The 17,880-nt window shown below is 37.7% G+C and overlaps 1 protein-coding gene and 1 long non-coding RNA gene across 6 annotated transcripts in view; one reads left to right on the top strand and one right to left on the bottom strand.

Annotated features, from left to right (window-relative positions):
• AKAP6 (A-kinase anchoring protein 6) overlaps nucleotides 1–17,880 on the bottom strand; it is a 480,944-nt gene that overhangs the window by 111,939 nt on the left and 351,125 nt on the right. For all 5 annotated transcript variants that reach the window (XM_038544457.1, XM_038544461.1, XM_038544460.1 and 2 more), the window contains one exon: nucleotides 8,017–8,137. In XM_038544457.1, coding sequence (XP_038400385.1) covers nucleotides 8,017–8,137 — 121 coding nt within the window. The remainder of the gene's footprint in view (nucleotides 1–8,016; nucleotides 8,138–17,880) is intronic.
• The window catches only part of LOC111096985, a 61,147-nt gene continuing 53,509 nt past the window's right edge, over nucleotides 10,243–17,880 (top strand). The window contains exon 1 of the long non-coding RNA XR_005363118.1: nucleotides 10,243–10,413. This is a non-coding gene — a long non-coding RNA (uncharacterized LOC111096985). The remainder of the gene's footprint in view (nucleotides 10,414–17,880) is intronic.

Below are 17,880 nucleotides of genomic sequence, written 5' to 3'. Positions count from 1 at the left end.
TTTCTGTTGCCAAGGAAACTCCTTTAAGCACAGTTTTCTAGGAGCACACTGCTGCTTTTGTTTGCCAGTGTCCTATTCATATCATCTAAGTAAGCGTTTTACATGCTCCAGCCTTCAGGCCCAAATGTTGAAGTTTTAGCCCATTTAAGTTGCTTTTTCAAACACAGCTTATGCCTGCTATGATTTCCCTCTTTCTCTCCCCCACCCCCCTTCTCTCTCCCTCTCTGTCCAAAGCCCCTCTCTCCCCGCCTTCTTCCCATTCTCCCTCCAACGGCCCAACTCTTACAATTCAAGGTTGATTTTTTTTAAAAACAGTTGCATTAGGGGAGATAGTTTTCACAAGTTTTTGATAAATTAACTTCAATTTGAATAATAATTCCATAGGTTGTAGCATTAGTCCTTCAAGTGTTAATTATCTTTTCACTTTAAAATTAATGTAGTCATTTCCTCCTGACTCCTCTACCCCATTTATTGAAGTGCTGAGGAAAACATGTCATTGAGTCCTGAGCCAGCCCTGTTGTTGTGATTAAGCGTGGTCACATGGCCCATCTCTGCCAAAAGGAGGGCCCTGAGAAAAGGTGACAAAGACAGTGATTTCCTGTCAGCAAAGAGTACGACAGGGCTGTCTAGAAGTGATGCAAATGAGGGGAACTTTCCCCACGGCTTGTTTGATCCACTCTAGGCCAGAGCAGGCCAGGCCAGGGAGAGAGGGAGTAGCACAATGCAGCAGAGGCAGCCCGGAGAGCCAACGCACCTTCCGGACAGCAGCTCACCCACCAGAGACAAAAACTGCTGGCGGGGCTTCCCTTCCTTGCCCCTCTGCACACAGAGCCAACTATTTCTTGGCATACTATTCTCTTCACATCCTTTCTCTATCTCTCTCTCCCTCTTAAAAAAGCGATCCAAATAGGAATTGTAAGTTCCAGCAAAAACAGCACTTCCCATATTGTTCAGAAACCACATTCATCTACTTCTTCTAAACATTTTCAGGACGTGTTTTGTCCTCTTCAAGAAAGAAAAGAAAAATATGTGTATTTGTCTTCACAGCAAACATTAATATGACAGCTAATCTAGGACTTTTTAGCTTTAATAAAAATGGAACAACAAATTCGTTTCTCCATAGCGGTGGAGGCAGCCTAGATTTTCCTATTCTGATCACTTTTAAAATGACTAGATAATGTTATTTGAAATATTATAATGATTTTAAGCATATTCTTCTTATCTTAATGGAGTTTTAATCTAACATACAATTAAGCTCTACAATTAATCTACTGAGAAAGAGGTAAAAAAAATTATCATTAGGTTCTTATGCCTGATATATCTAGTACATTTTTACCTTGACTGCTTCAATAACTAGTAATTTGCTTCATTTTTGGTACTGAAATTCCAACCGAAGGCCTGATTAACAGAATTTAATTTTTTTTAAAGATTTATTTATTTGAAAACCAGAGACAGAGACAGAAAGAATACAAATGGAGAGGGGCAGAGGGAGAAAGAAAGAAATCCTCAAGCAGACTCTCTGCTGAGCAGAGAGCCTGACATAGGCTTGACCCCAGGACCTTGAAATCATGACCTGAGCTGAAATCAAGAGTCAGACCCTTAACCGAATGAGTCACCCAGGCAACCCCAGAATTTAATTTTTTGACACATACTTCTCTATTCTATACACCAACACATAAAATTTTTTTATAAAGGTAATGAATTCTCTACTATTTTAAGCCCAGTTACAACAACCTAGACTGTAAATCAGCTTAGCATTTCATTTTTAGGAGCTTAAGTTCACTCATAAAGATATCGGACAACATCTGAAATTATTTAGATCAATCTAGTCCACAACAAAATGAAAGAAAACTATTATAGAGGGTTGAAATTGTGGATTTATAAAATATAGGGGTAGTGGAATTAATCTCTTTTCTGTGATCAGTTCATAGCTATGACATCAGTTTGGCATCAGTAGTCATAAAATACCAAGTCTTTTACACTGTGTTTCTTATTCTCCAGAATTTCTTTTTTTTATTTAATTAATTAATTTATTTATGATAGACATAGAGAGAGAGGGAGAGAGAGGCAGAGACACAGGAGGAGGGAGAAGCAGGCTCCATGCAGGGAGCCTGACGTGGGACTCGATCCCAGGACTCCAGGATCACGCCCTGGGCCAAAGGCAGGCGCTAAACCGTTGAGCCACTCAGGGATCCCCTTCTCCAGAATTTCTAATCTTATTCCATACGTGTTTCTTTTAAAAAGTCATAATGCTTGTCTTATACACACTCAAATTCTCTAAGTAATATTTTCTCCTTTAAAATTTATCCCTTTTGGGGATCCCTGGTTGGCTCAGCGGCTTAGTGCCTGCCTTTGGCCCAGGGCACAATCCTGGAGTCCCAGGATCGAGTCCCACGTCGGACTCCCGGTATGGAGCCTGCTTCTCCCTCCTCCTGTGTCTCTGCCTCTCTGCCTCTCTCTCTGTCTGTCTATCATGAATAAATAAATAAATAAATAAATAAATAAATAAATAAATAAATCTTTAAATAAATAAAATAAGATTTAACCCTTTCTTTTATCTATCTTTTTCCTAAAGCAATTCTTCTTTCAGTGTTTTAGTTCTGTTTGTTTGTATTTGTTTTTTAGCATTTTTCTTATTTATTCATTCATCTACTCATGATTTTAATTTACTCTTTTTGTTTTTAATTGTTTTAAATCACTCATTTTTGTTTGGTTAGCTGTAAATTAACTAATTTCAACTGTTTTTCTTTCTCTACAATGCTTATATTTCTCTCTCTTTCCTAAAAACCTCTTCTTTTCAAATATATAATATTGATGTCCTCTCTTATTAATCCCACCTGGTCAAACTCTCATTGAAAGGAACCACCTCTGGATGTGAGCTGTGCTCAAAATCTGTAATGTTACCTGGCAACAGAGTTAGAGAAAAATAATTCACTTGTTATAAGTATTATATTTAGAAACTTGCTTGTAAGAAATATTGTGGTTAGACATTTTTCTATTATGCTGTTCTACTCCCTTACATGTTAAAATGTAAATCCTAATAAAAAGTGTTTTCATATCTAAGTATCAAAATAAACTTAATTTCTTAAAAGGAAGTATAATTTTTTTCTCATGGAAAATGTAAATTTGGCAATTGAGCACATTTCCCTCTTTGCTTTTACCACCAGGAAACCCAAGGTGAAATTTTAGGTTCTTTAGTAAGTACGTAGGACCATACAGTTTATATGCCTACATATTAACTCTTCTCACTGAGAGAGACTAGTCTGATTTGTATTTATGTATTAAAAATATTTTTAAATTTTTCCTGTGAATTCTTATAAGCAACCTCAAATCCAGAGAGTAAAAAATGTAATTAGTCGATTTAGTGAGCATTGTATCATGCAAAATGAACACTTCTTTTCCTTTTGCCCCCAGGCCATATTTATATGATACTTATGCCAAAAGAGAAAGATAGAAGACACTTGCATGTTTCCCATTAAAGTAGAACTGTATGACAGTAACTAACCCTCATAATGAAATATAAAATCTTCAGTGTAAATTCCTTGAAAGTATAAAGGTCTCAGTTGAAATGAGTATGAATGTCACATAATTTTTAAGCTGTGTTATTTTAACCCCTTAGAAATCATATAAGCTAATATTTTTTTGACGAGGAGCAGCTAAGCCTTCTCTCAGGAACAAATTTATAAATGTGGTGTTTTAATGAGCTTTACACTATCTGAAAACAGCTCTGTTCAGGTATAACAATAATCACCAGATCACAATTTTTGAATTTGGCCCAGGAAATTAACCCTTGCACTCTGGAACCTCACACCAATCCAGGATCACTAAGAGCTCTGTCATCTGTGCTTTGTAGGTGGCAGAGATTGGGCAGTGGTCTGTGGTGTGGTAAGGAGCCCCTGACAGGGCACGGCCTCACAGCACTCCAGAGTCAGCTGCATATGTCTCAGAGGGTAGGACAGCCACAGCAGCAGCCGGAGCTCCAGCTTCTCCCATCTTAGTGATGCTTCTAGGTCACTCAGTCTATAAAATTCATGGGATGGTGGGGAGGTGTCTTGAGCTTCCCTGAGCCCAAGAATAATGCCACCTTTGATCTGTAGAAATGAAAAAATGGAGCTTTTCCTTTGCAAGTGGGTTTTAAATATTTCTCCATTAATAGTTAATGCACATGCAGACCAGCAGAGTGACAGCTCCCTGTGATTATGAATTCTGGCTTCGTAACTCCAGTCCAAATAGGAGCTGAACTTTCAAAATCACAGTGGTTACTTTTGACAAATTAAATTGTCCTACTTAAGAAGGTAGGAGGAATGAAGAAAAAGAAAGGGAGAGAGTGGGAGCAAATTCTCCTTGGAGGTGATTCTCAGATTGAGGAATTAAAAACAAGAAAGAACTACGTTTATGTTCTCTAGGCTGACAATACTGCCAGTGTTTATTAGAAAAGAGCTATAGAAGGTCCCTGCTCCGAAGTTGGGCAAGTAGAGGCCAAAGAAGGGAGAAGGAAAGACACTGGCAATATGGCTCACTGTCTTGAAACGAGGAAGAAAATATATTTAAGGAAGTGATCATTTTTAAGTAAGAATCTAGTTGCTCTTAAGACCTGCAGTTGAAAATTAATTAGAAAGAAAATGGTCTTAAATTCCTAACAATCTGGAAATAACAAGAAATGGTTTAAACAGAAAATCTCTTCTGTAGTTCATTGTAATGTTGAGGTTCTAAATTATAAATTACATCAGGTTGTGTCAATGTATTCTTTGCCAATTAAACCTAATTCTTTTCCTTTAAGATGTCCCTTTGGTATTCTGCTGGTTTGGGGTAACCAACATATCACAATAGGTACCCAACTCAGGAGGTCTGCTGAATGAATAGTCGAAGGTATTTATCTATAGCAGCATACCTAGGAGTTCAGGCCAGATGATTTTTCTAGCAGAGATGAGATTATAAAATAAATTGGTAAAGTCAGGCAAATAGAACCTGATGTTGAAAAGGCTAAAAAAAAAATCTTCACTCATTGACTACCACTTTATTATACTTCCTCTAAACCAACATTTCCAAATGTGGACTTTGGGGCTCCACCTAGGTCTGTATAATGCATGTCATGACTCAGGATCCGGGCATGACTAGGGAAGGAGCTGAGTGATAAAGTACAGAGAGCCCCCCCACCAGGGAGAGGAGAGAAAAGGTTTTGAATTCTATGGTAATAGGAATCATGCTTCTGTCCTGGTCTACAGTTCCTGAGATTTTACCATCACTCAGCTGAAGGTCTCTCTGAAAGATTTCACCTTCATTCCTTATGATAATACCAGCGATCATAAACTTCATTCTCACCCTTAATTTTTTAGTACATATGCTACCTAAATGAGCACTCATCCTTAATTTTTTAACACAATGATTGTTCGTTCAATATTGGCTATGTAAGGTGTTTTGCTTAACAACATATAAAATCCAAGCACAAGGCATTTTTCTTAGTGTTATAGAAGCATTTTAAGAAAGGAAAATGATGTACATAGGTTGAACTGGACTGGGAATGCCATGAAATGGGCTAGGCATCCTACTGAATTGTCACAGTGGCTAGGGAATGTGAATCGTAAATGCCCCACGTGGAAGGGATAGTCCCATTGACCAACAAAAAATGATTCTGTCTCAAAGGTCAGTGGTGCCCTTGATGAAAAATGCTGATAGAACACTGGTATCTTTCAGGGCCAACAAATTTAAAGATTAAAGTCTCAAATGGTATTGAAAGCCCAGGAAGGCCTGGGGACCAACAGAAAAGCACTATTACTCAGGGGTCTCTATGATCAATAGTCTCCAAGTCCCCCTCTCCAGGTCATAGGTTCAGTTGATTCCTGAAAAGGCACATTACAACAGAGCAATGGGACATCGAAAATGTTGACCTAACCTGAGAATCCCTGAGGATTTGAAACAAAGACCTGAAATTAATTTTCCTCCATCAATTTTTCTAATTCTGGAGCCACTCCAAGTTCTAAATGACTCCTTAGTGATGTCCTCAGGATTGCTTTGGAGGTCTCTAAAACTCTGGAATAACATGGGGGCTTGGATAAAGAAAGACCCTATAGACTGGTAGCATTTGCTCTCTGTATGTAGCTCAACCTTTAATTTTGCTTATAAGCCAAATGCAAAGTTAGTGCCAGTTTTGTAAACTTAGCTATGTCAAGTACCTCAGAACAGAAAGATGATGATAGGACATGAGTCACAAATGAAGAACCCCAATATGGAAAATGTTTGGGCAAATACTCTAATCCAGAAGTACTAAGTGGGTGGAATAATGGCCTTCAATATACCAGAATGGGAATTTTCAGGCAGAGCACTTATAAGGAAACCACAAGAAAAAGAAGACTGATTTCCTATTAATTGTGATGTAAATTATATGGATATGATTTTGACAAAGAATAGCACTATTACTGAAAAAAAAATAGTGGTTTATGTGCAAAATGCAAATACATCAAGAAGAAAAGAAATGTTATTTGGCATCATGAGTGCAATAAAATCAGAGATAATGGCTTACGGTTAGTTAACTTTTGTATTATTTTTTCCTGTTTGGTTCAATTTTGATGCTTTTTAGGAATAAAATTAATATTTTTGTATCAATAAATTAATAAAGATTAATGGACATTTTTCATACATAATTCTTGATCCTGACATGAAACGTGACATCACCTAGCTTCATTCACATTAGGTGAGGACTCTTACTCCAATACGTTATGTCAGAAGATAAGCTCTGTTGTTAATGTGGACAGCCACCCATATAGGAAATAGCTAATAGTCAACAAACTCGATTAATGTTGGACGGAATTCTTTAGGGAATAAAATATCACCATTTGCTGACCCCCTGGGGAGCTTACATCTTCTTTTAACCAAGATGATTCTCAGGGGACACTACTTAAAGTCAACCAGACACTTGAAAAGTATACATAAAGATCTCTCTGTAGAGAAGGTAAAAGTTAAAATAAGATATTTAGGAAAGGTAACTTAAACTGATTAAAAAAAAATGGGGAAGAAAGAAGACAACTTTTATTTGACCTTGAATGTACTTCTTATTCTATAAGAAATTTTTAAAAGCTAGAGGGTAGTTGTTTCCTGTCATTATACTGTTGCTGATTCTGTGGTTAGTTATTAATTTTATTTTTTATGATTCACAATCTGCTCTTTGAAATATGCCATATGCTCAAAGCAATTCAAGGATGACAACTGTCAGAATTACTCCAATAAAAATTGCCTAAATGAGGAAGATTTACTGCAATCTGATATTTCAGTGGAAAGTCCCTCTACCCTCCCCAACAGCTTTTTCAGACACTGTGAATCTTGCAACCATTTTTTCAGTTGAAATCACATAGCTGTTTTGTAAGAATTTCTAAGACTATTTAAGGAGAATTGGTAAAACATATTAGGCTAAGGGTGAATTAGCAGACACGGAAAAACAATATAGATAGTTATTAGCTGGATTGCCTGCAATCAATATATGAGTTCCAAGCCAGTTTTCTTAAATCACACGCAAATGTATTGACTCGATATGACAACGTCTGTTCTATGTATCACTAATAAACATTAAATTGAATGAGCCCTGTACCCTGGAAGTAGCAAGCCAAACTGAAGGCAAATTTCTTTTTTCTCTGGAAAGATCTGAGGGGTGGATAGAATCCACCTGAGTGCTCCAATGAAAACACATTTTGTTAAATGTTAGCAGTCCATTTATCCTTCATTTTGTTTCAGTCTATTTATTAATGCGGTTTCATTTATTGCTATTCATCTTGGAGATAAATCTTTGTCCTTCTATAGAATTACACCAAATAGAATGTGATAAAGGGAACTTTCTTGCAATTATGATGTCGGTGCAGCCTGTCAGCACACAAGGGATGGAAATGAGTTTGGGGACAGGGAAGGGAATTCTAATAGACACCATGATACATACAATGAACGCAAAGATATCCTGAGAGAGAGAGAGACTTGTCAGGCTAATCAGATCTTCCACAGCAAGGTAAAGGCAAGAAGGGTAGCTCTAACCTTGTAAAGATGCTGCTGCTGCTCCTCTGACATCATCAGGTCGTGGCTGTCCATCACGAGGGACTCCATGTCAATCAGCCAATCCCAGAGCTCCTGATATTCTGAATCAAAGTCCAGAAGCCTGAAGATAAGGCACAAAATGTATTATGCATAAATACAGTGTAGTTGTTAAAATCTCATATTAGAATAATATATTCTTGAAAACCCGTGATGTTCCTAGGTGATACCTGTAAAAAGAGAAGGGAAGAATTCTCTGTGTGGTTACACGGTGGGCAAAATAGAAACTCCAGCCTGTGACATAGCATTTCTTAGATTTTGAAAACATAACATGTTATTCTGATGCTCATACCCAAGACATATCGTGACTATTTCCATTTGCTAACCCTTTTTGAGGATTTACAGCACTTGAACACAATGACTACTACTATGTCCTTGAAAGAGAGCGTTGCCATATTTAACATACTGAGAGAGAAATGGGGGGTCAGGGCCTTGTGAAAGTTGTATGGTCCAGAATGGGGGATCAGAATAGCCCCCTCAAAAATTCAAACCACTTTTTCATCTACTAGATTTTCACAGATGTTGTGTCCTAAATACATTTACAATTATGAATACTAATTTAACTAATTTCTTTACAATGATCACAATTTATTATCAAATCTGAAATACTATTTTCACTGGGAAATGACTCAATCATTTATTTATTTGTCCCTCTGCTGTCTATCTGCCTATCTCTGCGAACATATATCCTACATTTATTGTCATGGATGAGTAGCCAGCATTTCAGCTTAACACTCAGAGATAGGCTTGAGTGACTCTGGTAAGCCAGTGAGAACCAGGGGCAGATCCAGTATTAGACAGGTGTTCCCCACAGACATGTAGGAAACAAAGGTAAGGACAGGAAGTCAAAACAATGAATCTTTGAATAGCCAGCAATCATTAAAATTCAAAGGAGGATCACTATGGTTTTCAACAAAATAAATCATTAGAATAAGGAGCTTAAAAGGATTAATGTGATTCTCTATTGAAAGCCTGGTGAATAAGTAAAGCCCAGATTCTTCTAAAACACTGTGATCAGAAAATGAAAGTGCAGGATGAAAAACTATGACTTTGTCCTTCCCCCCAAAATCATCTCCCTAAAAGAAACCACATCCTTATCAAACTGTAACTGAGCAAAACCCTATCAGTGCCAATGAAGCAAGCAGGTTCAAGTATGAATCTGGATTTATCAAGTGAGTATTTTATTACTACCTTGTTCCTGTCTCTATACATTAAGTGACTGATTTCCACAAAAATGAACATCTACTTTTCATAACTTACAATTTAATCTTAATACATCTGCCAAAGAAAACTTAAGGTGTGTCTGGTGATAGAGGAAAACTAGATCTAGAACTATCTAATTTATTTTAATTGCTTTACCATAATGATAAAGATTATTGACTAAGACCATAAGTATCCAGGGGCAAGGATCATCATTGACTGATGTGTAGAATTAATGTCTAACTGACGTTTGGTATAGGGGATGTGACCAAAAGCTTTGGAAGGCTATGGTGGCCTAGAGCAGAGCTTCTCAGATTTAATGTGCATATGACAGAGATGAGGATTCTGTTGAAATGCAGGTCTGATTCAGTGATTTTAGGGTGGGGCCCGGGATTCTGCATTCTTGGCAACTGGCAACACTGCTGGTCACGGGTCTCACTTTGAATAGCAAGGAATTCCAGCATAAATGAGAAACTGCACCTCCCCCATTTTAACCATAAAGACAGGGGAAAGGGGAAATAACACCCCCCCCAAATTAGGAAAGTATGGTCCTGGGGAACATTAAAAGCAAAGGAGAAATAAAGGGAAAAGCTTATCCTTTCCGTATCAGTGGATTTAAATAAGAAACAAATAGAGGCAAGAAGAACTCATGCTAAGATGTATATCTTCCTCTCTTGGACTAAGAACCAGAGGGGAGGTATGTGAGGCAGGCTGAAAGGATAGTCCAAAGCACAAGGATGTCAGTTCCATTTCCTGCTAGGTAGTCTGGGAAAAGATTGCCTTAAAGTGTCTTCACCATAACCTGGACTGGGAATGTTACAGAGAGAATTTTGGTTAGCACTCCCTTTGCTACCTGTTCTTTTATCTCCTCAATGAGGACACTATTCTTTCTCCTCACCACCACCCCCCATGAGGTTTCTGGGAGTTCATCTGGTGAACTTGACAGAGGTGTTGCCATGGCAACAGAGGCACAGTGACCCCCAGGGCGGGCAGGGGAACTTCTGAAGCCAGACCTCAGAGGGTTGGCACGGTCAGTAAGGGTTGAGATGGGGCTTAGACAGCAGGAAATACCACCTGACCAAGCCAAGAGAGAACAACACAGCCAGAATCTCTGTGGGGGACAACCTCAGAATATCTAAGGTAAGATCCACTTCAATGAGCCCAGCCAATCTGTACCCTAGGGCCACAGTAAATCAGGGGAGCTCACCACACCCCAGAATCGCAAGGTCATGTAAACCCAGATGCCATCTTAGAAAAAAACGAGGGAGAGAAATAAATCTGAAAAACATCGTTTACTCCACGAGGTAGTTCCTTAATGATGATGTTAATTTATTAGAAGAGGCTATAAGCATTGTGCTAAAGAGCCTGGCCTCTGATCTTTTTTTAAAAAGATTTTATTTATTTATTCATGAGAGACACATAGAGAGAGGCAGAGACATAGGCAAAGGGAGAAGCAGGCTCCATGGAGGACTCGATCCCAGGACCCTGGGATCACAACCAGGGTCAAAGACAGACGCTCAACCACTGAGCCACCCAAGTGTCTCCTGGCCTCTGATCTTAAAGCAAGGTTTTCCCTTACTTTGTCAGGAAATTATGTGTTTAGGATGTTTCATAAAAATTATCAACCGGCAAGGAAAATAAAGGAGCCTGTTTTCCATATGTGTATGAGGAAAAGAAATTTTGATTATGCTCAAATAATTCAAGGATGGGAGATGAATTTATCTTTGCAACTCTAGTGCTCAGCACAGGACCTGGTGAATGATGATGAGTGAATGTAGATAACGAAGCCAAAAACATTTAGTAGGGCAAGAATGACTTCAGAAGAGCAGCATGTGGCAGAGATAATAGTATCTCCTCCCCAAATGCCAGTATCAGCCCAGCCAGTGCAACATGGACTGGCTGCTTCACTCATTCTGAAGGTGGGATTTTGCCTTCAAGTACAGGATAAAGGTGCATTTGCTTACTTAAAAAGAATTACGTGGGTAGGTTCTCCATTAATGGGAGTTGCCCTCCCATTCCTTTCACACCTTCCTTTTTTCTACCCTGAAAATTAAAGGAGATTTAAATAAACAAAGCATATATAGGATGGCAAAATGTTCAGAACCAAGAACATGTTTTCACTGGCTCTTTACCATGCCTTTATATCTACTGAGCTATTCCCTCTTATTATTCCCCTTAGCGAGGGACTTGGAACAAAACCCCTTTCTTCTAGTTAACTGCACCTCACATTTCTTCTCAGAGGGTCTACACTGAAGACCCACAAAGCAAAGGAACCTCACACAGATACTCACCCTTTCTTCAGTCTAGTCTATTTTCATTTTAGCTGAGAATATGTAGGCTTGAGTTTGTTAGATATTGTAAATGCTTTGGTTTCATATTTTGCTTTATTGGTCCAGAATCAACAGCAGTGTTTTCCAAACAACAATTCTTAAAAGGTCCTACTACTGAAGACAGAAACATTTTTCTTAAGCATTTGTGCCTGATTTCAGATTGTTGGCCACGTGGTAATTCGCAGCTTTGAAAAGACCTCAGAACTTTACAAATTTAGTGAAATCAAATATGTAACTTTGTAGCAAATCACAAATAAATTACTAGATTTCTTTGTTGGTTCTTCAAAAGCTTCTGAAAGGAATGCAATTAAGTGTGCTCATTATTTCAGGAAGATTCTTGGATAAGAAAGTAGTTTACTTAATCTTATGCTTACATTACCTGCAAAGGTAGTGCTAAGTGTTTTCCAAGTGATTTTGTGAAAGACAGTTTCTTCCAGGAAAAGTGCCAACTATTATACAGGAAAACAGAGAGGATCATAGATGAGTGAATTTATCAAGGGTAGCATAGAACTCGTTAACAGTTTTATATCCCTTTGAAGAATATGCTGATTCTATCAGCTGAATTCAGAACAAGTTTCTTTTCCTGAATTCTTGGTGACAAAGGCCTTGTCTCTCTTTTTAGAAGAGAGAGGCAACTGAAATTATAGCAAGTAGCTCATAATCTCATAAGGAATATAAACATGAGAACTACTCTTTTGGAGAGATTTTCCTCATAAAATTTTTTCTGTTAGTTGTGTTTTGGTTTGTATTAACTCATCCAGTCAGATATATATATAATCTGTTAGATTTTTTTAAGATTTTATTTATTTATGCATGAAAGACACGGAGAGAGAGAGGCAGAGACACAGACAGAGAGAGAAGCAGGCTCCACGCAGAGAGCCCAATGTGGGACTCAATCCCGGGTCTCCAGGATCATGCCCTGAGCTAAAGGCAGATACTTAATCGCTGAGCCTCCCAGGTGTCCCTATAATCTGTTAGATGTTAAAAGATCTCAAAGCATACCTTTTCAGGACCCTGTGAATCTGTCACATTCTCTATGAAAATATTACAAAGCAAACTTATATATACTCTAGGAAAGTGTTATAAAGCAAACACATTACCAAAATGGTATTCTTTTGGGTATTTCTCCTTTAAATTGCCATATACTTGATCTTAAATGGGATCACAATAAAAGAGTTGGACATTTCTATTATAGGTTTACATTTCCATTTTAGGATGTTGAGACGCTTATGCATGTTATGAGGAGAAACAGCCATCTAACTCAAAGTCAGTTTTTGTTAGACAAGTACAGAATTATGAATGTATTTATTTCATAGTCAGAGAATTTAATAGAGATGGAGAGAAGGCTATGGAGAAATAAATGTGCAACTTTTTCTTTAGTGTATATTTCTAAATTTGGGTTAACTACTATGGGTAATTGACAAAAATATTTCCCAACAGCCTGTCCACCATTTTACTTTGCCTTTTCAAGGTTACAAAAAGATTCCAGGGCTTTTCACCACAGAAATAAAATACTAACAAGCTTATTTGGTATCATTTTTCTGCAGATTGGGTAGCAATACATTATTTGTAAGGCTAGCATAGTTTAAGAAATAATCCTTCCTCTAAACCCTGATGGGAGTTATGTTTGACTAGCTAAGTGTTTGAATACATAAATGCATTCAGCCTTTGGTATTTAAAGTGAGCATCATTAACTCAACATTTCAACTTAAACTTTGCTTAAAAGATAAAGTTTCACCCAAGTGAAATCAATGGGAGGTGTGTGTGAATATATGAGGTTTCAGCTTGGCCCACTGAGGAATTTTGATTAAAACAGACAACCAGATGAAGAAATCATCAAAATAGAGCAATTATTGGTTGAAGAAAAGATAACACTAAAAAGTCCTGGCAATTTTTCTACCTAAGTCTGAGTAACATGTATTTGGGAGCACTTAAGACTCCATCTTTTATATGTTTAATGGTTTGTTTCACACCAACACACCCAAAAACAGAAGACTGGTTCCTGAAATACCAGCTTGTCTATAGTGGGACTTCTATTAAATGATCCAATTTTCCTAGCTTCTTTAGCATATTGATTCTTTCCCCAAATATTCACTAAGTGTTCACTCTTCACATTATTTGCTCAAGGAAGTTTGCCTCTGCTTTTCAAGAAAGACACTAAAGGGAGTGGTAACAAAATCTTGTACAAATATGGTTTAAGAATTTTACTAAAGTAAAATACTAATAACAGATCAGAATTTCCCATCACCCTTTACTCCATGTGGCATGTAAGCACAGAAGGGAGATAGGACAGGAGCCCCTGCCCCAATCATAATATCATTAAGAATAAAATTTAGCTTTCTAGACATGGAATCTGATATGCACAGTTGCATGTAGAATCCCTTTCCACTCTAAACATATTAAAGTGTGGACACTAATTTACTATTTTGAATGAAAATTCATGAGCGACTTCCTCATGAGAAAAGCAGCCTGCCTTTGCCATTAATAAATAAAAAGGAATATGGAGTTCTTTCCAGCAGTAATTTTCTCAATTCTCATATATGCCCACATACATGTGAAAATGCCTGAGAAAAAGAAAACCATCCCTACAAATTTGTTAATGACTGGCCCCACTTTCTCATGGACTCATGGGCTGCTTGTCCATAAGCAGTTGTTACTGTAACAAAAGCCATTAAGCAAAACAAAATTCTAATCTCCAAGGTTAGAAAATATCAATTAGAAATATCAGTGTAGGGGATGTGTAGGATGGCTCAGTGGTTTAGCACCTGCCTTCAGCCCAGGGCATGGTCCTGGAGTCCTGGGATCGAGTCCCATGTCGGGCTCCCTGCATGGAGCCTGCTTCTCCCTCTGCCTACGTCTCTGCCTCTCTCTCTTTCTTTGTCTCTCATGAATAATAAATAAAATCTTTAAAAAAAAAAAAGAAATATCAGTGTAGATTTCTGAATGTATTTGGAGGACTCTGTTAGGCTGTCAGGAAGTCAAACTCTTACCTAAATTTCCAGATAATATGCTTTTAACTAAGTCTAGCCAAAGAGCTGGAAAACATTCTGAAGAATTTAGAATCAGTAGTGATTTTGACAGAAATGGAGGGACAATACAAAACAAGAGATGATGTCATCAAAAAAAGAGAAAATAAATCTTCCTACATTGTCATCTGTGTGTTAGAGTGGACTGGAGCTACACATGCTACTGGCATACTGGGTCACCCGACTCACGTCGGGCAGCTCAACCTTTTGTAAAAGGACCATCCCACTCTCAGTCTCACAGGTTTTCAAAGATTTAATAGGTAATAGAATATTTACTCTTAGGGTTAGGGCAGGAAGTAAATAGTCTGGATATTACTCTCTGCCACCTAATTCCTAACAAAAGCCTGTTAGCAGAATTAACATGGAGAGCCCATCTACAATGATTTTGTTTATCTCCTCCATCAAGGCTGACCCTGACCAGGGAGTGCTATGCTCAGACTACAGGGTTTTAGTTACTTGTAGAACTGTCCTTACCGAATTATGCTTTGACATCACTTCTTCAGCCCATGTTTAATAACCGCCTTGGGAATTTCATTTCTCTTGTCGGGATATAGTATCACAGATGCCTGTCTTCTCCTTAAAGAACTACAGGAGAAACTCCTCAGGCCTCAGTGGCAAAAGAAGCTGTGCTTCCCTTGATATATATTATTTTTAATCCTAGGACACCATGAATTTTCTGATAGAGGAGATTTTTTTTTCTTTTCTTTGGTATGGAAAATTGAGAGCCAAATCACAACCCCTCTTGAGGACATGCAGAGAATAAGCATTTGTTTGTTTTCTTACGCATATTTTGCTTTTGCTTAACTTCTGTCAAATATTTATTTTATTTTATTGTAAATATTTTTGTAAGTTGACTCAAATCCTCTGTGAAGAAAATGGGAGAATGAATAAAGGAATACATTTTAAAGAGTTAAGCTCTGCACATTACAATGAGGTAGATTAGATTTGTCTTTGGTACTCTCATTGTCCCTGCTAGCATCTCTCTGCCTTTTCAATGGGCCTCATCAACTCTTCAAGGCAGTACAGAAATTAAGATGGAAGGGAGATACAGATATATATCTTTGTAAGTTGATTTTATTGTTAACTTTGAAGTAATGGTTCCCCAAAGAGTATGCTTCTGCCTCTCTGGTTTGCCCTTTGCTGAATCCTTCACATGGTTGGCATTAGATCACTGAAGTGGAAGATTGTCCAGGTCTAAAATTAGTTTAATGTACTTGCACATTAAAAGGGTATAATATCATGACTCCAATGAATACAGTTCTACTGGTGAGATTCTTTTTTTGTTGCCCAGAAACACCGATTTTAATAATTGCATAGTAGCCAGAATAGCAGTCATCCAGAAGGTAGCCAGGTACTTTCTGCTCCTTTTAACTGCATGCTGTGTTGTAATCTCCCTATTTAATAACATCAGAGTACAAAAGATGGAGCAAAAACAACATGAAATGAACATCAGCTATTCATTAGATTGAGACAGGATAAGAGTCAGAGGAAGAAAGTAGAAATTCATGGTGGAAATTTTTGGGGGGTTGCCTAGTGATTTATCTTTGAGAACACTGTCAACATTAGCTCTAATAAGAGGTGGTACTTCATTTTACGGCTGGTGTATACCAAAAAGAAAACATTTTATTATTTCAAAATACTTAAATATTCCAAAAACACCCATTGAGCACAAATTAAAAATGGTCATTTTGTATGTGAGAGAGAGAACCAGCGAGACAATATGAGCAAGCACCTATGTTCCTCTAACTGCAACAGAGATATTTTTGGTATGTTGTTCAACAGAAAACCCTGAAGATCACCCTGCAGCAGTAAAATCCAGGGTGATTATATCCCTTCTCAGGTGGTTAAAACCATTCAGTGTATCTTATTGCTTAATTAATTTAGAGAATCAAATTTGATCTTTAATCAAACAATATTTTAAATAGTGATATATTTGTCTTCATTTGTCAAAATCATTTCCCTTTGGCAATGCTTTATATATATCTGTATGTGTTTTTTCATACAAATATAAAGATGCTTCTTTTTCTTTTTTTTTTAAAGATTTTATTTATTTATTCATGAGAGTCACACACACACACACAGAGGCAGAGACACAGGCAGAGAGAGAAGCAGGCTCCATGCAGGGAGTCCGATGTGGGACTCGATCCCAGGTCTCCAGGATCACGCCCTGGGCCAAAGGCAGGTGCTCAACCACTGAGCCACCCAGGCGTCCCAGATGCTTCTTTTTCTGAAGGAAAATGGACTCACCTTTCCTGCCAAACTTTTGTCTATTTAAAGTTCACTTAGGGGGCACCTGGGTAGCTCAGTGGTTGAGTGTCTGCCTTTGGCTCAGGTCATGATCTCAGGGTCACGGGATCAAATCCCACATCAGGATCCCTACAGGGAGCCTGTTTCTCACTCAGCCTATGTCTCTGTCTCTCTCTCTGTGTGTCTCTCATGAATAAATAAATAAATAAATAAATAAATAAATAAATAAATAAAATCTTAAAAAAAAAAACAAAAGTTCATTTACTTCAATCTGTTGTGCTTGGGAATTATCTGTTTGTATTTCGGAGTAAATTTTATACCAAAACCTTGCATGGTAAGGGGTGAATTACTCATATATTCTTAGATATAGGGCATAAACCTTGACTATGTCTCCATCTGCAGACATTGCTCGAATTTCCACATAGCCAGAGAAAGCCTGGCATGTGGCCAATGAGACTGAGATATCTTCTAGAACTTTACCACAGGAGCAGAAGTCCCTAAGAACTTGCTTGGTATTCCCTCCTGATCTCAGGAAGCAGAGTCAAAAAGAGCTCCATGCTCTTCTGCTTCAACAACATCAAATTAGTATTTATAGTAAACCTCAATACGCATACGTGCACGCACACACACACACACACACACACACACACACCCTCCCTACACAGTTACTGTCTTGTGGTTGAGATTCTCACTTTTTCTCTATCAATGTACCTTTTATAACAGCTCAGATATTCCCTCCCCCCATAAATCTCTCTAATTAGGCAGACCTCCTAAGTATCCCCATAATACACTCTATCTTGAATTTTACCCACTGTTTCATAAGGATGTATCGGAGTTTATCTTTATATCTCCCTAGACTATAAAGTTTTTTGTATCTTTTCTATTCTAAGCATCTCATATCACTCCCTGCTACACAGTAGTTGCTCAATGCATATTTCACTCACTAATTTTTATATATCTATTACATTATAAATATTTCGGATATTTTCTTATCAATTATTGTA

The sequence above is a fragment of the Canis lupus genome, chromosome 8, assembly GCF_011100685.1.
Source record: "Canis lupus familiaris isolate Mischka breed German Shepherd chromosome 8, alternate assembly UU_Cfam_GSD_1.0, whole genome shotgun sequence".
NCBI lineage: Eukaryota > Metazoa > Chordata > Mammalia > Carnivora > Canidae > Canis > Canis lupus.
The sequence above is the reverse complement of the archived record's forward strand: the minus strand, read 5'-3'. Positions and strand labels throughout refer to the sequence as shown.